Source organism: Brienomyrus brachyistius, chromosome 13 (genome assembly GCF_023856365.1).
Source record: "Brienomyrus brachyistius isolate T26 chromosome 13, BBRACH_0.4, whole genome shotgun sequence".
Classification (NCBI taxonomy): domain Eukaryota; kingdom Metazoa; phylum Chordata; class Actinopteri; order Osteoglossiformes; family Mormyridae; genus Brienomyrus; species Brienomyrus brachyistius.
In genome coordinates, this window is record NC_064545.1 from 1,639,351 (window position 1) to 1,662,738 (window position 23,388).

Here is a 23,388-nt window from a genome sequence, read left to right on the forward strand (position 1 = left end):
AGAAGCCGGGAAAATTCATAGCATATTCAACAAAAGAAAGTATCAGGGAGACATTGGAGAATGGACAAAAATCAGAAGGCAAAACACAAAAACACGGAGTCAAGTGAAATGAAGTCATAGCCCTTCATTTACTGAACCGTAATGCACAGGTAGATACTGCCCTCCAGTGGTATGATGTAGTACTTCATTTTTATTATTTTTTTAAAACACATTGCTATTTATGCTGCGAAACTATTTTCCCAACTGATGAGAAAGGAGTAAGAGGGTCCCAGTAGTAACTTTAATTTTATACAGGGAAAATTTGCATTTATTATACATTGTTAATTACAAAATTATTTGCAAAATCACTGCGTCATTAATACATTGTTGATTTAGGCACAACATTTTGTTAATAAAGCAATCAAACTGCAGTTTCTTACGTGTGTAAAAACTACGGCTGAAGACATCGAGTGACAGTGCAATTGGATGATTTTGCAAAACGGATCCTGCATAGTGACAAACCAAAATGCAGTGAATGCCACTGGCATGAAAAACTGCATCACATCACAAGAAATGCAGAAGACTTTGCTTTGGAGGTTTTGTCTGCTATAAACTCTTTGGAAAGGTTTCCAGATCCCAGTGCATCCCTCTCTGGGATAACCAGGTACATGCATAGGAAAGCGTCACATTGACGATAACGGGGACCTGATGAACAGGCAGGTAGAGTTTGCCAAAACCTGACAGTCTCTGTACACAGATTCTGCAGCAGCTGTGTGAATACAGGTGGAACTGACAGCATACTTAGTGTCAGTGTTCCCACCAAACCACTGGCAGAACAGTTACTGTTATTACATGTACACAGGGCTAATTCAAGGCAAAAGGTACAGAACTCTAGTAACAAGATCAGAAATGTCAACAGATCAAATGATGACCAGAACCTTTAAGTCTTATTCCAATACTTAAATGAACTTAAACAAGCGGTAACATTACTGAATGTAACTGAACATTTAACGCATGAACAGGCACTGACACCAATGGGACAGACTTTATAAACAACAAGAGAATCACATTATAGATTCTGGTTTACCTATTAGATGGAAGCTGCCCATGCTGTGAGCACATACACGTTTGTCAGACAGACACTTACATTGTTAAAAACAAAAAGCCTCGCAAAGTCTGTAAAGTAAACAGGGAAAACCCAGCAAGTTGTTTCAGCCCTTGGGTTAAGTGACAGATCAAGACTTCACCTGCGTACTCAGCTGCAGATAAAGAGTGTGGAAATAACCACTCTGAGGACAGCCAGGACAATGACCAATAAAAGCGAAGCAGGGCCAAGCAAAAAGGAGCAGACCCACCTCAAGTGTAAACCATTCCAAAGGCAATCCAAGGTTAAGAAGCTTAAGCCCTGCAGCATTTAACACAAGCAATGTTGTTACTATAGGAACAGGAATATGCACATATAGGACATTAGTTCAATAATGCTAATGCAGCTAAGCTTGACTCAGACTGGAGAGCATTAGGACTGACATCTCCCCACTCGATCCCCACGGTTCATATTGCTACTTCTGCATCAGGCCGTCCTGCTTGCAGAATTCCCCCCACGTATCTTCAGAACACATGCAGAACCTGCCTAAGGGTCATCAGCTCGCCTTGTATAAACAGCACATTCACATTTTAGACTAACACTGGGGAGGTTCTCCTCATTGGAAGTTTTTTGCTTTTTTGTAACGACCAGACGAAGCATCATGAACCATTTGCTGTATTCTGTGACACCACTAGATGGTGCTCTCTGTTTAAAAAAGGGCTCAAAGTAAACCAAGAGCCCCATCTAGTGGGGTCAGAATATACAGAAAATGGTTCATAAAGCTTCAATCGCCCATCACTACTTTTTTGTTAATGTTCCAGATATATAAGCTTTCAGAATTCACAACTTAAAAACTGACATAAAATTTACCCTGCACATCACATTCAAAAACAAACCAGAACCCAGAAAAGTCCCTCTTATCCAAACCAAGAAAACATCCGGCTGGTTGTGCCATCCATCCAACCTCTGGCAAACCCAACCAGAGTACAGTCATCATGTGTCTCACTCCACCAACCACACAGAGGTAGGTAACAGCTAAAACAATTCTTCAGAAACCTATAAGCAATACAAGCCCTGCTCATACTCTTCATTTACATCCACGCATTGCCTGGGATGAGATTAATTAAAGCTTTTAAGTCTTTTACATACTCCAGTCACTTTAAGATTTTCTTGCTACAGCAGCACAGCAATGTCACAGCTTAGCAAAATATAACACATTTGTGTGTCTAGCACAACTCCTGTAGAAAACCCATTCAGCTTTTCAGTATTTTGAATGTTGGAATTAGAGTTTAGGTTTGATAAGAAAGGTGTTCTGTATGGCTCTGAAGTACCAGTTCTATGCTCTAACAGGTTCAGCTTAAAGTTAATGGCAGAGAATCTTCTCTACACTTTGTTAAACACCTGAAATCACTTTCATAATTTAAGATTTTGTCTCAGTATCTGTTGGATTAAGCCCCATAATTCTAAAGGGGAGGAGTCTCCCCACAGAAAGAGGCTAAAAGATCACTGCTGGTGTGAAAGTGAAGTACGACAGGCTTCTGGGCCAGCCTCACTGGGACAGGTCCTGGTCCTGGTCCTGGTCCTCGTCTGGGGGCCAGGGGCGCCTGCTCTCTGCAGCTGCTGCTAGCATCCGGCGACGCAGCACCACAGGGTCTGGGGAGACAGCATCATCCTCCAGGCCATCCTCATCTCTTTCCTCTGGGGTCTTATTCAGATACCGCCTGTGGTGAGACAGGGGATTAATCAGGCAGCAGGAAGCAGCCATCAACAAAATACAGCAAAAGGTTCCAGACGCTTCATTTGCTCATCACTATACACATGCATCTCGGGGATAATCGACTGAAGGACTCTGGTACACATTCGAAACAAAACACAATTTTTTCTGGACTGCAGAATCAATGCCACGCCCCCTGGGAAAATTTTACCAGGGGAAGAGGACCTTAACTTTGCATCACTCATGGAATTGGGAAATAGTACCCCTGACGTATCTAAAGCCTGGAGATACTGCACTACAGGCAGCCACACAGAAGGTAAGGGGGCACGCAGAGGGTGAACAGAAGCGCAGCCTGTAAGTGACCCTCCCAGCGGACAGCCGGTGTGGCGCAGCACCTGCGCGCTCGCTGCAGCAGCTCCTCCTTCCTCTGCAGCAGCATTCTCTGCCTCTCCACTGCCGACTTCGAAAAGCGGCCTCCCCTTGCCTCCGCAGACGGCGCCTCCTCCCTCCCACCTCTGGCCCCTGTCGACTCCTCTGAGGCTCGGCTTTCCTGGAAAGGGGCATGTTCACTAGGCTGAGAGAAAGGCCTTTCATGTGATGTCAGAATTAAAATTCTATGGTAAAAGCAGTAGGAATTGGGGTCCGCAATTTAAACATGCATCTAGCCACCTATCTGTGTCGCATACCCACATGTCCTATGCAGGGTCTTCGGCATCTGGAATACATCCCAGAGCACACATAGTCACACCTACGGACAATTTTCCATTTACAATTCACCTTAGCATGTTTTTGGACAGTGGGGGGGAAACATGGAAAACCTAGAGAAAATCCCATAATGACACAGAGACAGAGACTGCAAACCCCACACACAGAGGCGGGAAGGAGACTGGCCACACTACTCTCCACACTGCCCCCTTGTGGCACGGAACTGCGTTAAACTGACCTGTGCGGTAAAGGCCCCTTGGATACGTCCCTCCAGAATGTTGTCAGTGGTGAGTTCTATGGAGCGTGTGAGCTGCAGGTCCTGCATTACCAGGTGGTAGGGCACCTGGGGAAACATCTCGTGGATCTGATGAGCCTGTAGGGAACGTGACCGAGAAGTTCAGCCTTGAGGAGACTGTGATGCTCACAAGCTGGAGCAACATAGCTGGCTCTGAATACTCACCATGGCATTGAGCTGAGAGTTATTGACCCGTGTCGTTCCCAGGATGCTGGTGGTGTGCATAACTTCTACTGAGAAACTAGGCAGCCAACTGGCAATGCGAGAACCTACAGGAGGATGCAAATACATATTCTGTTCCGTTTGCTAGCTGGATGTTAGCGATTGCAAGCAGTACAGCGTTAAAAATCACGCTAGCTTGTCGGGGTGTCTAGCAACCACATGACTGTCTGCCTTACCGTCAAAGTGGAAGAAGTGGTTGTGATGATTGTGGTGTGGGTGAGCGTCCGCCCCAGCCACGGCGGCCATGCCGTCGTTGAGAGGCTCCCCCTGCTGGCCATCCCGCATCTGGCCACCTTCAGTGATGCTCAATGATATGCGACAGGTGGGACAGGACGTGTCCTGCTCCAGCCAGGAACGCAGGCAGGAGCTGTGAAGGCACACAGACACGCCGGTGGTCAGTTTGTGGGGATTCTGTGAGGGCGTTTGTCACAGTGAGCCGCTATGCTGTCGGCGCTCACTTGTGGAACAGATGGCCGCAGGGCAGCTTGCGTGCCGCCTGCATGGAGTCCCAGCAGATGGCGCAGTCGTCGTCATTGTCTGCCAGCTCCTCTGGGGTGGCCACTGCAAACCTGTGAGCACGCCGAGCACAGCACACATTAGCCACCATGATGCACTACATGGAGAAGAGCCAAAATGGACGCCCCAAAGGAAGGTTCACGCCTTGACTAGGCAGTAAAAACAACTGCAGACATCTATGGCCTCCAACCTGGCCTCCATGCTGTCGATGACACGCAGATAGTTCCTGTGACGTTGGATGCGTCGCTGCACTTCGTGGAACAGGTAGCGGAGCTGCATGAAGATCACCAAGCTGGCCATTGACAGCCAAATGTTGCCAAAGAGCTGAGGGGTTTCCGAAGATGAGAAACGACCGTTAGCTTAAAGGCTAACTCAACCGAAGGATACCCACCACATGGATGTCTATCGCATCCAATCCCAGGTCACAAGAGCAACACAGCCATGGTCTGACTGATTTATTGTCTACACTCCTTTACTCATGTCAAGCTGAACATGACCTAAAGAGCCTTGGAATGCCCCCAAAAGTGTGCTTGAGAAGGATCTGCCTACCAGCATGTGGATGTGATGAATCAGGTCCAGCGAAAGAAGGGCCAGCTCCATGATGAAGTCAGTGTAATACACATAGGTACCTTTGCTCTCCCAAGTGCCCACATGGTTCAGATCCCACAGGTGAATGGTGTACCTGGGTTAGTAAGAAAAGGTCCCCTAATGAGAACGGCAACCAAAGTTTTAAAGGTGTGTGAATGATACATTCTTGAACTTCCCATTTTTGAACATCATCACAATAGATTTCTTAAACTCTCTCACTTCAAGCAGGAAAACCTTCCTTAAAACACTAACCTCATTATGACATGTCCGGTGCAAATGGTAACCAGCAGACACTACAAAAACAGAACATCATTAACTTTTACGCAACTAGACGGCATGTCCACAGACCCTTGAAGTCAATTTTCTCAAGCACAAGCTCAAATCTTCCCCCACAGTAAAAATCTACTGACAAATACCAACTACGGAGGTAACTGAGTGGACAATAAATATTGTCAACATCGTGCTCTGAGAGGAAGCAAAGTAACCACCTCCTACCTCAGCGGCCATGAAGGCCACACTGTGCAGTCCGTGGGGGTGCTCCCGCAAGCCACAGAGAACGGCCATTCCGCAGCAGGACACCAGCATGGCTACCAACAAGGAGAGCACACGTCCATGGCTGCCCATCGGGGTGGTGGGCGAGAAGGAGAGCTAACAGTAGGGAATGGCAGACACAAGCCAAGCCAAGTTCACAACATAAAGTGTCACGGATGAGTCAAGACTGCCAAACATTCAACCCCAATGCATATTAATGTGGCCACTTCTAAAGCACCTTCTGTAACCACATAAAGGCTCTGGGCTATTAATGCCTTATAAACCAAAAGACCAGCAGCAATGACCTCTGGTGACCAAACCTACGTATTCAAAACGATCCTTGCAGAGCTGGACCATCAAGTGTAGGAAGACGAGGACGGAAAACCACAGGCACCATGAAATTACTTCCTCCAGGTTCTGCACATTCAGTACCCCAAAGATGAAGATAAATTTGTAAAAAATAAAGTTCCAGAACTTGTCCTTCAGATGCTGTGGAGAGAGCAAACAGGGTGAGGACTTTATAAAACATGTCAGGCAATTATTTTGTTTGTATATTAGAGCAATTGATATTTTTCAATGTTCAGGAAAAATATTACTGGAATTATCGCCAAGTTAATTACAATAAACATAAGAATGAAATCGTCCCACAAACATGTCCAGTATAAGCCTTTAAAAAATGGAATAGATGAGCAGTAAAATGTTGTGTACACCTGAACTTTCAAGAGAGGGCGACCGGCTAGCTTATTTGAATGAACACAATTCGTTTGTCCTCACCTGCTTTTCGCTGACTCTGAGAGGTCCAAACACCATCCACTGAATCATCTTGGCGACCAACATCAGCAAACAGCAAGCTGTGTTCACGAGCACCTGAAAGAAGTAACAATTACTGAAACTGTTATGTTTAATATTAAATCTACTATAATCGAAAGCAGGTTTTGCTTTTATATGTATTTTTTTACAAGACACCTATTGGTATTGCAAAGATAAAAAGTTTCTCACCCACACTAAAAGGCTATCCTTAGCTAGATACTGCAGCACGTCTGTGGCTTGGGCAGGACCCCGAAATCCATGCTCTTCATCTCCTTCAAGGCTGAGCGGCCGGTCATCGGCCATCGGACTGTCCACTGCCAAGTCCTTCACAGCGGTATATGCGCTCAGGATACTACCGGCGAGCAGCACCACGCTAAGGGCTGTGTAGGTCTGCAGACTGGGCCAAGGAAACCTCTCCAAGAACAACAGGGGCATCGCGGCAGAAAACGGACAATAATGTCGCTTTTAAAACAAAATTACCTAGCAAAGATACTATGACACTGCTGTTGGACAGGGTTCATGTGTCGGTGCTCTCCATACAGGTTTACAGCCTTATGGTGAAGTTTAACACCCGACTTTAAGATCGCGATTTAAAGTCTCTGCGTTTTCAATTCTGGAACCTTGAGAAAGCGAAGAAGGACATGTGTTTCCCCAAAAAAACTACTAACAGATCGGGTGGAGGTGTGAAAAACACAAAGCTCGGAAGCTAAGGGCAATCGGGATCTGTTAAAAGTGTATAGCACACACCCCCCTCGCCCTGCTATAGTCCCGCGTCGGTGCTGCTTATCTGGTCCAACTCCGCTCCAAGCCTGCCTTTAAAAGCAGACACGGCTGCCTGCTCGGCTGTCTTTCTGGGATAAATCCAGCTGTGGCGTTAAACCGTGTCAATCTACTGAGCGCACACAAGACCTACTTTGTTTGTTGTTGTTGCACTTTTAGCATTATTATTTACTACTGCTGTTTTGCTGTAGGTCGGACCTTCGCTCCTCACCCACCTCTTCCGGTCCTGCGTGACGTCATAGGCGCATTTCCGGTATCGATGCCCAGAGTATTTTCTACTTCATTTCGCCTGCTGTAGACATATTTATGTTTTACCATACGATTCAATTCGTTTTCTTTTATGACAGAACAACATATCTGAGGCTCATAGCTAACATTTTGTCGTATTAGTTGTATGTAATAAATTAATAAATATGTATTACTTATTATTTATTACTTTATTATATTTCTTTCCAGTTTGTTCATGGATACTGAACTTATTTATATGAAAATTTCAAAGACATAAAAATTAGTACATTATTAGAAAAAGAAATCGCTGATGGATCATGTAATTATGAGGGTTTTAAGTAGGAGGTATATGGCCAGAAGGTGGAGACAACTGTGATCTACTCGCTTTTAAACATATTGTGGATATTGTTTTCACCTGGAATAAAGCAGATTCAGTTTCACTTGCTCTGTCACTGGATTCACCGATTATCTACCTTGGCACCTCGTTTCCAATTTCTAACTGATCTCTAAAAAATCCTTCCTTTAGGGCAGGCATGAACATTCTTATCCAGAATGACCATTGTGTGCGCTGGTTTTCACTCCAACTCCCTAATTAGATTACTAGGGGCCTGATTGGCTGAAGAGTCCTGACACCTGGGTTTGAAAAAAGGTTACCCTAAAAACCTGCATACACGCTGGGTCTTTGCTGAAAAGATTGACCACTGCTGCATTTGTTGCAAATCAATTGTCAATGAAGCAATTTCCATCCATCCATCCATTTTCCAAACCGCTTATCCTACTGGGTCGCGGGGTGAAGCAATTTAAGTAATAAAAATATTGTAAAAATGACTTTGGTTAGCATTAATGCAAAATCTATAAAAATATTATTATGAACAAAATATATATAATAGCCAACAGTCCGTAAAGGCAAATCAACCATACAGCTAGATTTTTTCTCCATGAAATGACATCTTTTCCCCACTTCATTTTAGCTTTTTGTGTTTTATATAATCCTTAGCATTGTATTTTCAAAGCACAGGAATCAGATGTATGAATCACCAACTTCTGTCTCTCAAGATACCTCCCAAATAGCGTCCTTCCTGTTCTCCACACTGCATAGAAGAAGGCATTTCTTGCTTGCACAGCAGTTTTCTCTCTTTACATGCTTCCAGACACAACGAGTGAGACATGAATGGCACAAGCACATGGCCATCTGAGCAAATGGAGGACATTGCAGGTGAAACCGTGGTAGCCTGTGTTATCCTGGCATTATCTTTCATAGTGGGGATGCCAGGGAACTTGATGGTGATCTGGACAATTCTGCGGCACGTCAAAAAGCGCTCGCACACTGTCGTTCTTATCCTCCATCTGGCTGTTGCCGACCTGCTGGTGCTCGTCACGCTACCCCTGTGGATCTACTCACTCGTGCGCTCATGGGTCTTTGGCGAGGCGGTATGTAAAGCCATGGTGTACATCATTAACTCCTGCATGTACAGCAGTGTGTTCTTCATCACCGTCATGAGCATTGAGCGCTTTATTGCCGTCCGTTATCCATTCACCTCCATCAACTGGAAGAAGAAAAAATTACTGAACAAATTACTGCTTGTCCTATGGATTCTGGCTTTCATCTTCAGCATTCCTGTAATTCCCACACAAGTTCTGGAAAAAGAGGAAGACAAGGAGCAATGTCTGTTTAGGGAATACTCTTCAACCAGCGAAGAGGTGGTGTTTCTGCTTCTTGAAACCATGGTGGGCTTCGTGGTTCCCTTCGCCATCCTTGTCATCTGCTATGGCTGCTTATGGAAGCGAATTACACAAATGACCTTCAAATTTAAGCAGAACAGCATGGTTTTAATAATCAGCGTCGTGATTGTTTTTGCCCTGTGCTGGATTCCTCATCACATGTGTAACATTCTATCTCTGATGGCTATCATACTGGAGAGGTGGCATGCTGACATGGCAGAGGGCGTGGAGTCTGTAAGGGCCAACATGGCCTTTGTCACCGGGGCTTTGGTCTTCATCAGCAGCACGGTGAACCCCCTGCTGTATGTGTTTGCCGCACGCTCATTTCGAAGCTCGCTCAGGGACACTGGCGTGCGAAAGCTCTTCCGTCATATCTCCAGCTCAGCCACAGGTGACGGAACAAAGGAGTTATCTTTCATATCCAAAAGGCAAGCTTCCCCATGTGAACCCAGCACTAACTGCCGTACTGAGTCAGAAATTCTTCTGGATGTTCCTTAGAATGTATGTCAATCCTAGTCGGCCTTGAAATTATTTGACATTTTGTGCATGTTTTTGTATAATTACAGAATATTGTGTTCTTGTTTATTGTATTTCTGTATTATATTTCTCGATAAGAAAAAATCTGTATGTTTAATTGTACATTATCAACAATATTTTATTGGTGTAGATGAATTAAATAATATTTTAACAGTGTATTGACTGATACCAAGAAACGGTAAGAATGGCAGGTACACTATACTTGGGCTTATTGTTGAAGAATGTTGTTGTCAAAACCCAGTTAAATACTGATGGATTTCATATGTTCTTTTGACATTTGTGATGAATGAACGAGTTTTTATTCAACCTTTGACTGATTTGCCTGCTTTTATATTTAAATAGTGTTTTAATTGCTTAATTGTAGGAATAATCCTCCTGTACACAACATGTATGGTAATGCATTTGAGTTACATGTTTATTTTTAATTTATGTAATTAATTAATGTAATCTAATTCACATTAACTTTTCTCTCACAGTTCAACTGTTTTTAAAATCCAGTGTTGATGCAAGATGACATGCGATTGCAAACCACATTGTAAATGCAAATCGCGTATATAGTTAAGAAGTTACTAGTTTCTACTTCCTTTTTGGAAATTGCAACATAAAAAACTGTTTCATAATGTGTTTAAAACCTTCGTATGCACCACATTGCAAAATGGTCCCACAACAGTTTTTCGTTACCAGGGAGATTCTGGTTTGTTTTTCATTAAACAATGTGGTTTTATCAAATAGTGATTCTGTTTTTTTCCCACATTTTAATACTTTTTCATGTTTCCCCTTTTCTGCTGCATTATATTTCAAGAAATATTTTTGGCCCCAGGCCCACACAGCCTTATCCTGGATAAGCAGTTGTTAGATGGATGAAACTATTTTTAGAATTTGATATTTTTTTCAGTGTATTCTGCTTGTCAATGAATTTTCCATAAATTTGTGGTTTTGAGATTGTAAAAGTTTGGCTTTTACCACTGTTCAAATGTGTGAGTAATTGCTGATTATATCACAGTTCATTTGATTCCAGGAGGCCCTGAAACACTACAAATGAGAAGTCCCCAAATATTGTTCGCTAAGGGACAAATTACATCAGCAACACAATGCCAAGGTCCACAGCATCGGAAAAGAGTAAAAAGGAAATGGGGGGTGGGGGTACGAGGGAGGATCAGATTGTCATTTGCCATAATTTGCTGACTGGGGGTCCCCATACGAAATAATTTGCCTATACAGGGGTCCCAATGATAAAATTTGCCAGTGGGGAAACTCACTATATTAGTGATAAAATGAGACAGTAGTAATGCTTTCAGCCTAATTTTTAGTACATTTATGGTCCTTGTATGCTCTTCAGTGTTTTACTGTAACGAAGGCTTTCATTTGACATGGACTATCTACTTTCATTTCTCTGATTTCTCGGACATATGCTTTAGAAGATGACTACAAGTCGACACTTTTGAGTGTCGAGTTTCACTTCTGTTACTGTGCTAATTCTGACTCACAAGTAACATGTTTATACTTTAGGCAGTTACTTCAACACTGTATATCCCCCTCTCACCAAAATTCTCACAGCATTAGCTGTGAGGAACGCCTCTAAAATTTCCAAAAACTTATGTTGCAGGGTGTAATATAATTTCTGAGACTAACAGGCGGTTGAATTCTGTGAGCAAAACAAGGTATTACTTTTCCTCCAGTTTCCTGTTCATGTCTTCTCATGTTCTTTCTATAATTACCTAAATTGAAATAGAGTGATACAAAAATTCTTAAATAAGTGATTTTGTTACTTGTTTTTGTATAGATGATCCAATTACATCACCTTTAGGGTGTCCAATTTTTCACATGACTGTACACTCACTGCCCACTTTTTATTAGTCAGTAGCACAATGTATAAAATCATGCAGCTACAGATCAGCAGCTTCAGTTAATGTTCAAATCAAACATCAGAATGGGGAAGAAAGGTGATTTAAAGTGATGTTGAATGTGGTATGGTTGCTAATGCCAATCTGGGTTATATGAGTATTTCAGAAACTGCTGATCTACTGGGATTTTCACACAAAATCATCTCTAGGGTTTACAGAGAATGTACTAAAAAAAGGAAGAACATCCAGGGAGCGGCGGTTCTCTGTTATGTTTGTATTGTGTCTTGTTAACTGCACTCATCTCTGTGTTAACTGCACTGAACCACAACCAATTGCAGTATGTTCTGAACAATAAACTGTTCTGAACATCTGAAAATGTCCTGTTGAAGGTACATGTCAGAGAATAATGGCCAGATTGGATCAAGCTGATAGAAAAGCAAAAGTAACCATTCAGTACAATCAAGGCATGCAGAAGAGCGTCTCTGAAAGCACAACCTGTCAAACCTTGAAGCAGATGGGCTACTGCAGCAGACGACCACACCAGGTGCTCCTCCTGTCAGCTAAGAACAGGAAACTGAGGCTACAGTGGGCACAGGCTCACCAAAATTGAACAATGGAAGATTGGAAAAATGTTGCCTGGTCAGATGAGATCAACAATTCCGGCTGGTGGTGGTGGTGTAATGGTGTGGAGGATATTTTATTGCCAAATTTTGAGCCCATTAGTACCAATTGAGTATTGTTCAAATACCACAGCCTACCTAAGTATTGTTGCTGACCATATCCATCCCTTTATGACCACAGCGTACCCAGCTTCGAATGGCTACTTTCAGCAGAATAACAGGTCATGTCCAAAGCTAATATCATCTCAGACTGGTTTCGTGGCAGCCTCAGACAGTTCACTGTACTCAAAAGGCCTCCAGTCACCAGATTTCAATCCAATAGGGCATCTATGGGATGTGGTGGAACAGGAGATTTGGATCATGAAGGTGCAGCCCAAAAAACCAAATCAACTGTGTGATGCCATCATGTCAGCATGGACCAAAGTTTCTGAGGAATGTTTCAAACAGCGTTTTGATTCTATGTCACAAAGAATTAATGCAGTTTTGAAGGGAAAAAATGGGTCCAACCTAGTACTAGCACGGTGTACACAATAAAGCAGTCAGTAAGCATATGTACACAATCATGCACTACAGGTGCCTTTACAGACCACAATAAGCCAAACTGTATTTTTGGATTGTGGAATGAAACCAGAATAGGCCAGTAATACCAGGAGAACATGCAAATTCCACACACACAAAGCGGAGGTGAGATTCGAGCCACAATGCCATCACACACCTTCTCATTAGAGTCATGTGGAAATATGTGATTTAACTGTAACAGTTAAACCAGTGGTGCAAAGCCTCTTATAGTGTAGATCTGGCCTTGTTTTTCTTTTTTAAAAAGACAAACAGCTGACTGTGGCAAGAAGGCCTGCAGAATACAGAAGAAGTCTGGGTTTCGTTTGGTTACTGGCCCTCAAAGCAGCCTTGACTACTGAATGGATGCCTAATGCCTGCGGGTGGAATTGAGCAACTGCACTGAGAACCATGGCTGCTGCTTAAAAAACATCAACCTCATCAAGCATGGAGCGTGAGAAGAAAGGCAGGCTGGTAGCACACTATATCTGAAGGCCTGTACCAGATGAGGAAAACTTGCCATGTGCCATAACATTGTTCAATATTGTCATGATGATATGACTTGTGATTAATAAACGTCTGTGTGCATACTAGCTATACAGTTCCTATGACTTTATGCTTTAAATGGTACACTGCTACACTGAGCTGAATATATATTAAGAAGCTAATAAAACATGACAGTTATGCTATGCTGTCAAGTGAAATGCAAACATATTTAAAAAAATCCATAAATGTGATTTATTGATATTAATATGTGCTGTAGTGGTAAGGGTGAACTTGAAAGATACAAATGCATCATCAGGACTGTGTCATCATCTAAACAGCTGATCAACAGGTGTCGTGGTTTTTTCTCCTTCCCCGCCAAATCAGAAGTCAGAGGTCCGCTTGTGCAGTATCCAGAATTCAGTCTTTATTGCAACAATGAAGTTACAACCAAGGCTGGACACGTAAAAGTGTGTCCAGTACTGTTTTACACCAATTTTTATATAAGTTCTTATCATTTAACAATATCTTGTCACTTAAGCATCATCATTCCTTCAGCCATTCACAATAATTGTTTTTTCCCTTAATCCACACCCCTAGGTGATAAGTTTGTCCATCATTTCTTTTGCCGTTTGGTCTCTCGGCTGAACATAATGGTGGCGCGAGCAGCTCCACTTGGTTTTTTAAAAACGCTCAGCCGTGAACTTCTGGTGAACTCAGGCGAATCCCTTCCTTCAGTAGTAAACCTTGGCAGTTTCAGCCTTTTACATATTGTCTAACTAAAAGGCTGATAATATATTTGTCCTTTAACATAGTGATGAAATATACATTAATAAAAGTGAATATTCATAGATTCAGGACTAACATAAAGTAGCTAACAGAATCTCAGACTAACAAAAGGTGCAAATACATACTCAGTTGATTACATTGTGTTGATTACATTATAATGTTTACATTGTAATGATTACATCATGGATATTTGGCATACTTTTAATAACATCATAATACTTGTATTCTACGTTATATAGTGCTAAATAATATTCCATATATTTCCCCCCTTTGGGACTCCATGGAGTCCCACACACAATCCTGTACATCCAGCTTAGGAGGGAGGGCAAAAACCCTAAGTCCTAGGGAAATTCCACTCCCAGCCCGCCACAGGCACGGCCCCCCTTCGGGGTCCATGGCAGGCATGGCTCACAAACTACTAACACTGCGAGTCAACCAACAGCAATAAAGAGGGTACATCAGGAAAGGGAGGGGAGGATCGCCATACAATGACCTCCCTTGGATATATTGCATATACAGCAGGACTACAAAATCTATTACAAACCCAATACAAAAACAGATATATGTAATATAAAGATAAGTAAAAGGTTAACTAATAACATTTCAGACTATTATAACGGACAGTCTGTCCTAATCAGAAAAAATCCCAGATATCGTGGGAGGCAGGCATGCTGCAGGTCTCCTGCTCGGAGTATTCACACACGGAATGGCCGAACTTCAGCTATGGTCAGGACTGCATCCAAGGTGTCTATGTCACCATCCGTTTCCGTGTTGGTCCAGGAGGATGCCACTCCAAACGGTCCTCCCACCACTCTAGACATTGCAGCTATAGTCGCCTGCCAGGCCAGTGCTCTCCCCACTAGGGAGCGAACAAGAGGACCTACACAACAAAAGATTAGTAGCAGAGCAAAAATGAGCACAGCACCCACACAGAGTGCTTTCATAAGGGCTTGCTGCCAATTTCCCCACATATCATACCACCAGTCAAACAACCCGTCATGTTGTCCTGCATTACTTGCCATCTCATCCTGTAACCCCTGCAACTTTCTCATAGCCTCAGTAAAGGAACCATCCGGGGCTGTATTATTAGGAATAAACGTACAGCACTGATCCCCGAACAGCACACACACTCCCCCTTTTTCTGCCAGGAGCCAATCCAGGGCCATCCTGTTCTTCCAGGTCATCAGACTGGTGGCCTGAAGCTGCTCCCCCAGAGATGCGAGTACCTCCTGAGTATAGTTGGTAAACCTCTGCTGATTATAGTACAAATAATTTATCCATTCCACATTTTTGTTAAGAGTAGGCCAAATTACTATTGATTCGAAACCAGCAGCTATCTCACTTCTCGCCTTATATTTCTCTGGAATGCCCCTCGGCTGGCCAATCGCATCTATATATACATTGGGATCCTTCTCATAATTTGCAACAAATCTGCGGGACCTAGATGGTCGTCTTCTAGAATATATATCCACCTGGCTGGCTAACATTACCCTAGCGCAGAGGCCTCCCCAATTATAGGGAAGAGTAGGCCTCAATCCGCCCTCCTTACCACACAGCCACCACACATCTGCCAGGGGCACACTCTGGTTTTCTAGCACATCCAGCGGAACACGTGATAGTTCTCCGTTCTGTGATCGGGGACCTTTCACATCCCAAACAGTTCCACAGATTCCCCAGAAGATGCCTACCTCCTCTGGCCTATCATTTGTAAAACACTCATAAATAAGTCCCTTGAAAAAACTCAATTTGTTCATCATAATATCTTGCTGTCCCCCTTCCCAGGGCTTAAACTGCCCACAATGCTTTTCCACCCTGTAAGCATATTTAGTATTTCCCTGATATATCAGACACTGATATGGGCAGTATGGTATGCGCTCTGACTGGTTAGATATGGGTCTGCAGTCTTTCTCAGGAGCCTGCCCCTCCTGACACAGACTCTTCCAGAATCTCATAATCCTCTCCATTTCCCATTCTTCACACCATTTATTAGTGTATGGGAACGGGACTACCCTAACTGAAGGGTCAGGACCTGCACACAACACACACCCCTCCTGTCCTAATGAAGCGGCAGTATACTTAGCCCATTTATACCACCAATTTCCAAGCGTATGTTTTGCTAATCCATCCAGGTCTATTTCATCCTGGGTATATTCTACAATATGCTCACTCTCCTCACTCCCATATCTCCTCCCTACCTCTCTCCGCTTTCGCTCATTGTTATCTGAGAGGTTATTCAGCATCAAAGGACAAGGCTGAGTCAGTGAAGTCAATTGTTCTGAACTCACCTGACCTGCGGTCCTGCTGTGCCCCCAGACCTGAAGGGCCTGATATATCATTAGCATCACCAATATCATCGCTGTCAGCCGTACCAGAACCCACAGCTTCGTGTCCTGTCTGGAGTGGCTGGTCTGCTTGCGACGCTCCCTCTTGACCCTCAGTCTGTTCTGAACCTGAAACTGGCTCCTCTCCAAGCTGTGGAGCTCCTCTGGGAGCTCCATCAGGGCCATCTGAATCAAGGGCAGCTGTATCCTCTGTGTCGTTTTCAGTGACTATCTGCCTTTCGTGCAGTACTCTAGTGCAGTGGTTCAAATGATACCACATGTTACTCCCTTCTACCTGTACCGCTGTTGCTGTGGCTCGTGTCACCTTGAAGGGTCCCTCTCGTCGGGGCTCGTGCCACTTTCGCCGGAACACTCGCAGGTAGACTTTATCTCCTGGAAAGATGACTGGCTCCTCCTGGTCTGTGTCTTCTTTCTGTGCTTTCTCCTTTTCCTGTTTGGAAATAGCTTTGTGTATTTTTTCGTTAACGTTCTCATGTACAACTTTAATTCATCCCCCAGCTGATCTAGGCTGGGTCCCTTATACGGCCCCCTCCAAGTCGATCCAGGCATTGGTCTCCCTGTCAGCATTTCATGCGGAGACAAATGCGTCACCCTGTGCGTTTCCATCCGATACGCCATCAAGGCTGTTGGCAGTGCATCCACCCAGTTCATTTTCGTGGTGGCGCAAATCTTATTCAGCTTCTGCTTAAGTGTGCCATTCACTCTCTCCACCATGCCCTGCGACTGAGGGTGATACACACATGCCAACCTTTGTTTTATTCTCAGCTGTTGAAGCACTAACTTAGTAACTTTCCCCACAAATGCAGCTCCATTATCAGAGCTGATTTCAGTTGGTATCCCAAACCTCGGAATCACCTCTCTGATCAGGAATTTCACCACTGTCATCGCCCCCATGTCCTTGGACGGTATTGCCTCTACCCATCTGCTGAACCTGTCCACAATCACAAGCACATATCGCTTTCCATATGCTGTTTTTCCCACGTCCACATAGTCCATCACCAAGTGTCTGAACGGTCCCTCAGGCACTGGAATGTGCCCTATTGGGGCCATGATTGATTTGCGCACATTGTTCTTAATGCACACTTCACATTCGGACAACCTTGCATCCACCATTGCTTGCATCTGAGGTGCCCAGAAACCTTGTCGTGTAATTTTCCATAACACCTCCCCCCTTGCGCAATGGTCAAGACCATGCGCATCCGTTATGAAAATGTTCACCAGAGACAGAGGTGCGGCCAAAAGTCCCTCATGGTTGCGATACAGACCATTAGTATCCTTAGAGGCCCCCCTTTTTAGCCACACTGAGGCCTCATAGGGGCCCGCACGCTCCTGCAGGGCCACCAGATCAGAAACAGTCAGCGGCCGCATTGCCTCGAATAACAAAATCACGACCTCTGCGGTGGGCCTGACACTTAACAATAGCCAAACGCTTAGGACGCATCATTGCGTGTAGCAACTGCAAAATCTGATTATAATGCTGAATGGGGGAGCTGTCACTTTTGCGAAACCCCCTTTGCTTCCAGACTGCTCCAAAAAGATGGCATACACCGTATGCGTATGCAGAGTCTGTGTAGATTGTAACCGTCTTATGTTGTCCTCGCCGGCACGCTTCAGTCAAAGCCTTTAGCTCCGCTAATTGAGTGGAACACGGTTGTGCCGCTGGCTTTGAAAAGAGAGTGTAAAAATCATCACCCTGTGCCTGAACTACAGCAAACCCAGCCTTCAAGGCATCCCCATCTCTCCAACATGAGCCATCCACAAACAACACCATCTCGCTATTTTCAATGGGAGAGCTCTGTAACGCCCCAAGTACGTAACCTGCTCTTGGCAGTACTGCAGCTTGGCCTTGGACACCTTATGCCCCCCTTTCGCCAAGACCTTCAGCAACTGCACTGAGTCCTGGTGGCAGTCTGCCAGCATTTCAGCACACAACAATAGATCATCCACATACTGTATCACTGTACTTTTTAAATTCAGTCCATCTAAGTCTGCCTTAAGCACCTGATTAAAAACATGCGGTGAATGCTTAAATCCCTGTGGCATCCTCGTGTAGGTATACTGCTGACCCCTGTAGGTGAAAGCAAACAGAAACTGTGACTGTTCTGCAAGGGGCACACTGGAAAACGCTGAACACAAATCCACAACTGTAAACCATTTTGCATTGGGGGGCACATTTGTCAACAGTGTGTGTGGATTGGGAACTTCTGCTGTCTGATCCTCCACTACCTCATTTACTGCATGCAAATCATGTACCAGCCTCCACTTTTCACCTCCTGCCTTTGGCACAGGCAAGAGGGGGGTGTTGCAGCAGCTAATGGTAGGCACCAACACCCCTGCATCCAGTAATCCCTCTATGCTTTCCCTTATACCTTCCTCAGCCTCAGGTTTCAAGGAGTACTGGTTTTTCCAGGGAGGTGTGCACCCTGGTTTAAGATAAATTTCAAGTGGGCTAGCTGAATTTACTAGGCCTACATCTGTATCGTGAGCAGTCCACACCTCCTCAGGCACTTCTCTTTCCATTTCCTGCCAACATTCCTCTGTACTTTCTTTTGCATCACACTGTACTCCTATCATGCTCCACAGCCACGAATCTCTGTTGTCTAACTTCAAATCACCTACAACCTTTGCACTCCACTGAATCCTTAACATCTTCTCTCCTGCCGCTGCCTGCACGCCTTCACGCACCGTCGGCACCCAAACCACCTGCTTTGCTCGCTGCATCATTTCTCCCAGATCCAGCATGGACTGATTAAAAGCCACCGCTATGTGGGGCTCCGTTATGGGGCGCCGTTTGTAAAGATAGCAAACATTTTTGTACTTGCCACTTTTTCAACATTTAGTGCAATTTTCTGACATTTAGCTAGAAGTCAATGGTGTTGTGGATCATCAGGTTTTTTTGCTGTGTAAATTATGTTCAAAATTGTTCAACATATGTAAATATAAATGGCTTGTCTATATATAAATATTAAATGTAAATGTTAAATATAAATGTTAAATGTAAATATAAATATAAATTTTAAATATAAAACTTAAATGTAAATGTACATATAAATGTTAAATATAAATGTTAAATGTAAATGTAAATATAAATGTTAAATATAAAACTTAAATGTAAATGTAAATATAAATATAAATGTTAAATATAAAACTTAAATATAAATCTAAATGTTAAATGTTAAATCTAAATGTTAAATGTTAAATCTAAATGTTAAATGTAGACTCTAAATGTTGAGAACGTATGCAAATTAGCCACGTCCATTTGCGTAAAATGGGCGGTACCGACGAGAGCGCAGGTTAGGGCTGATGCAGGACAATATGGCGAATTCCGCTCACTTAGAGGCCATAGAATGTGCAGTTTTGGCAGTTGTTCGCGCTGCGTTACATGGTATTGCTACACAGCCGGGAGCAACATCATGTACACCTTCCACTGTGACATCGGAAAGCTATGAATGTATTTTGGGGCGGGAGGGGGATCGTGGTTATCGGTCACATTTCAATAACGGCAGTGCACTCATGCACATCCAGTATTAATGCCCCTACATCACCGATATCAGTAAGTTCTGACTTTAGTGACAGCTAACAGATAGGTAGCAACATCAGTCTGCAGAGTATTTTTGTAAAATGTAACGAATACATATAGGTATACATATATTTTTTATTTATGTGTATGGTAGCTTCCTGTTGGCTAGACAATATGATTTTTCATTTGCACATGAAGACTGTTGCATTAATGTTTCCCCTTCATTCCATTATTATTACTGCATACTTTTTCTGTTTGTCAGATGAAAATCACTAAACACATCACATGAAAGATAGCACGTTCGCGTGTCAGTATTGACCAATATGCATCAGCCCTAACCTGCGCTCTCGTCGGTACCGCCCATTTTACGCAAATGGGCGTGGCTAATTTGCATACGTTCTCAACATTTAGAGTCTACATTTAACATTTAGATTTAACATTTAACATTTAGATTTAACATTTAACATTTAGATTTATATTTAAGTTTTATATTTAACATTTATATTTATATTTACATTTAACATTTATATTTAACATTTATATTTACATTTACATTTAAGTTTTATATTTAACATTTATATTTACATTTACATTTAAGTTTTATATTTAACATTTATATTTATATTTACATTTAACATTTATATTTAACATTTACATTTAATATTTATATATAGACAAGCCATTTATATTTACATATGTTGAACAATTTTGAACATAATTTACACAGCAAAAAAACCTGATGATCCACAACACCATTGACTTCTAGCTAAATGTCAGAAAATTGCACTAAATGTTGAAAAAGTGGCAAGTACAAAAATGTTTGCTATCTTTACAAACGGCGCCCCATACTCCGTGTCTGGTATGTTGTACCATTCTTGCACTATTCCCGTTTTCTGTATCGGAATGGCTACTCCCTCAGGGCCTAATATTATCCCATCTGTTATCATGCACATCCTTTCTTTCTCCCGGCCAGGCAGAGACTCTATCAGCTGATCCCACTCACCCTTTACTTCAGGATCACTGAATTTTCCCCATCACAACAAACAAATATGTTTGTCCTGTGTCCAATTTAACCTATTGCTATATTGTTCTTGTATAAATGGGCCCCACTGTTCTAAAATTTCCCAAATTTTTCCAGTAACATCTTCAATCCCATATAAACTATACTGCCCTCTATGGAACAACAAATTTTGTCGCATGAGTCTGTACTGTCCACTGAGCACCTCTACACCCCCCTCTGTACATTTTATGTCTATCTGCAGCTGACACAAAGCATCTCTGCCTAACAAATTCACTGGGGTGTGCTCTGATATTAGTATGGGCATATTTACATTTTTGTCCCCTATCTTAATCTCCACTGGAGCAGATTTTGGAATATGCTGCACTTTTCCCGAGAATCCTATGGTCCTGACCTTCTCAGCGGACCGGGGGATATGACTGGCATCTTTTAGTCCTACACAAGTGTAGGTGGCTCCAGTGCCTATCATCATTGGAATTACTTTGCCATTTATTTGAACCTGCAGCATCGGCTCAGCCTCAGACCCCTTACTCAACATTGGCATCTGAGGTCCCCCTTTAGGATTCTCTGGGCACCCCTAGAATAAATGTCCCTGGGCCCACGGGTTGATCGGACCCCGTGATCTGTTATTCTGCAATTGCGGATTTCCACCCCTGCCTCTATTTGGCATTGGACCTACAGAGCCTCCTGGATTAACCGTGCCCATAGGGCTCTATGAGACTCTAGAGGTGTGTCCGGGCTGGTTACAGTTCCAGCACACCAGCTGAAGTGGCCTGTTCCTCAGTCTTCCCATAGACTGGGATTGTCTAATTTGTGGGAAATCAGGTGCTCTCTGGTCACCCCCCCACCTATCATATCTATTCTCTCTATTCCAATCAGGGGCCGAAGACCAATTAGTGTTCTGAGGGGCCCCAGCGACAGGAGACTGTCGGCTGTCCACAGGCTGCCCCCGGGGGCTGGGGTCCGGAGAGACCACTGGTGCCTGGACTTTTTTCTTTTTAGCGGTCAGCTCCTCCAGCTGCATCTGATTCAGTTTCTTTGTCAGCTCCCTCTCACGCTCTTTAGCAGAGTCCTCCTCCTCTCTGTACAAGTCAATAGCGTGAATCAGCTGCTCACGGTACTGCTCCTCAGGCATAGTAATAAGTCCCACAACTTGCCTTAGCCTGCTTCTCACTGGCTTAGGGAGTGCATCCTGCAGTGCCCTCCGGTATAGACCTCTGAATGCTGGATTCTGCAGGTCCTGCTCTGTCTCAGTGCGCCACCGCTTTTCTTGAGCTTGCAGATAGGCAGCTGGGCTCTCCCCCTCCTTTATGGGCTCCACCTTCATTTCAACCACACTCAGCCGTGGAGGAAACATTAATCGCAGCTGGTGCCAGAGGTTAGCACGGTAACCGTCAAAGGGACATGCATCATTCACAGGAGTCCCTGTCGCCGCTGCCAGGCCACTGCTTCGCAGTAGTCTCTCCATTGCGTCCACCCCCAAAGCACGAGCCATAACTGCCTTTATGTCCCCTATCGCCAGGAGCCGACCCATAGTTTCCTCCTCTAATGCTTTAATCCACTTTCCGGCCCCTTCTGCCAGAACTGGGAGTCTGAGAAGCAGGCCCTCCAGATCCTGTCCTGCCCACAGCACATACTGTGTCTGTGCTCCTTTCACCATCAACGGAAGCATCGGAGTGTACCTGGCGGGGGGCCTTACAGCCCTCCTGCTTCTCACTACTCTATCCTCTACTCCTTCCTCACTTTCTGTTTCTGTCTCCTTCTCCTGAAACTGACTCCATCCTTTAAATGGAGGGTTAGGGGTGTCCAGCAGGTGCATCAGCCCTTCTGCATCACTACCACTACTTACTCCGTACCCCACCATTTTAGCACTTCCCCTTTTCTCAGACCCACATACCTGGCCTTCTGTTATTAGCTCACTCAGTCCTTCCTCCACGGCCTGCCGCAGCAATGCACTCACTTCCCTGTATCCATCTAAACAACTTGCCGTTCCTTTCTGCTCTCTTCCTGCTTCCTCCGTCTGAGTCACCTCACCTTCGAATTCTACCTTCCCCTATTCTATTCTATTACTGGAAACTGACCCTTGTATGAAGGAGGAGGGGCTTCCACTAACGGGTACTGACTTTGATAAGATGGTGGCCATATTTCTTCCTGCCTCATCTCTTCTTTCTCACTTAATGCCTTTCTCATTGCTTTCTGGTCCCTTCTCCAGGTCTCTCCCTTTACTTTAAACAACCTCAAAACTTCCAGTTCCTTACGCCTTTTCTTTTTACGCCTTTCTGTGTTCTTATTAGCCTTATGATACTTTATCAGAGTCTCCATCTCCTCACACACTGCTACATCCCATGTGCGCCCCCTTTAGGCCACTTAGTTACCAGAGCCTTTGTTCTATTCTCCCACTTTTTAGACATCTTTTCTATCTTTGTTTTAAGCAGGGGGTGCTCCTTCCCCAGCTGCTGTACTGGTGTGTCTGCTGCCTTTACTGGGCCCTTCATTTTACTGCTTT

At 43.9% G+C, this 23,388-nt stretch overlaps 3 protein-coding genes across 4 annotated transcripts; 1 reads left to right on the forward strand and 2 right to left on the reverse strand.

The window, feature by feature from the left end:
• Nucleotides 1-1,573: 1,573 nt before the first annotated feature.
• Nucleotides 1,574-7,464, reverse strand: LOC125705987 (E3 ubiquitin-protein ligase AMFR-like). Its single transcript, XM_048972400.1, has 13 exons — nucleotides 6,634-7,464; nucleotides 6,409-6,501; nucleotides 5,959-6,123; nucleotides 5,599-5,751; nucleotides 5,356-5,396; nucleotides 5,065-5,197; nucleotides 4,706-4,839; nucleotides 4,458-4,568; nucleotides 4,176-4,366; nucleotides 3,943-4,046; nucleotides 3,721-3,855; nucleotides 3,173-3,327; nucleotides 1,574-2,784 (listed from the first exon to the last, which is right to left on the reverse strand). The coding sequence occupies exons 1-13, from the start codon at nucleotides 6,877-6,879 to the stop codon at nucleotides 2,613-2,615; spliced, it is 1,833 nt and encodes a 610-aa protein (XP_048828357.1). The 5' UTR covers nucleotides 6,880-7,464; the 3' UTR covers nucleotides 1,574-2,612.
• Nucleotides 7,465-8,465: 1,001 nt separating this feature from the next.
• On the forward strand, nucleotides 8,466-10,440 carry LOC125705989 (leukotriene B4 receptor 1-like). Its single transcript, XM_048972401.1, has one exon. It carries the CDS (start codon nucleotides 8,620-8,622, stop codon nucleotides 9,670-9,672), a length of 1,053 nt encoding a protein of 350 aa, XP_048828358.1. The 5' UTR covers nucleotides 8,466-8,619; the 3' UTR covers nucleotides 9,673-10,440.
• A 3,175-nt stretch (nucleotides 10,441-13,615) lies between these two features.
• Nucleotides 13,616-23,045, reverse strand: LOC125706857 (uncharacterized). Of its 2 annotated transcripts, XR_007382083.1 has the most exons (3): nucleotides 22,780-23,045; nucleotides 16,288-16,774; nucleotides 13,616-14,882 (listed from the first exon to the last, which is right to left on the reverse strand). XR_007382083.1 is itself a non-coding variant. In XM_048973698.1 (2 exons), exon 2 carries the CDS (start codon nucleotides 16,507-16,509, stop codon nucleotides 14,698-14,700), a length of 1,812 nt encoding a protein of 603 aa, XP_048829655.1. In that variant the 5' UTR covers nucleotides 16,510-16,774; nucleotides 22,780-23,045; the 3' UTR covers nucleotides 13,616-14,697. The 2 variants fall into 2 exon arrangements, 1 of the variants encoding a protein (XP_048829655.1); XM_048973698.1 differs by having other exon boundaries at nucleotides 13,616-16,774.
• Between the last annotated feature and the right edge of the window lie 343 nt (nucleotides 23,046-23,388).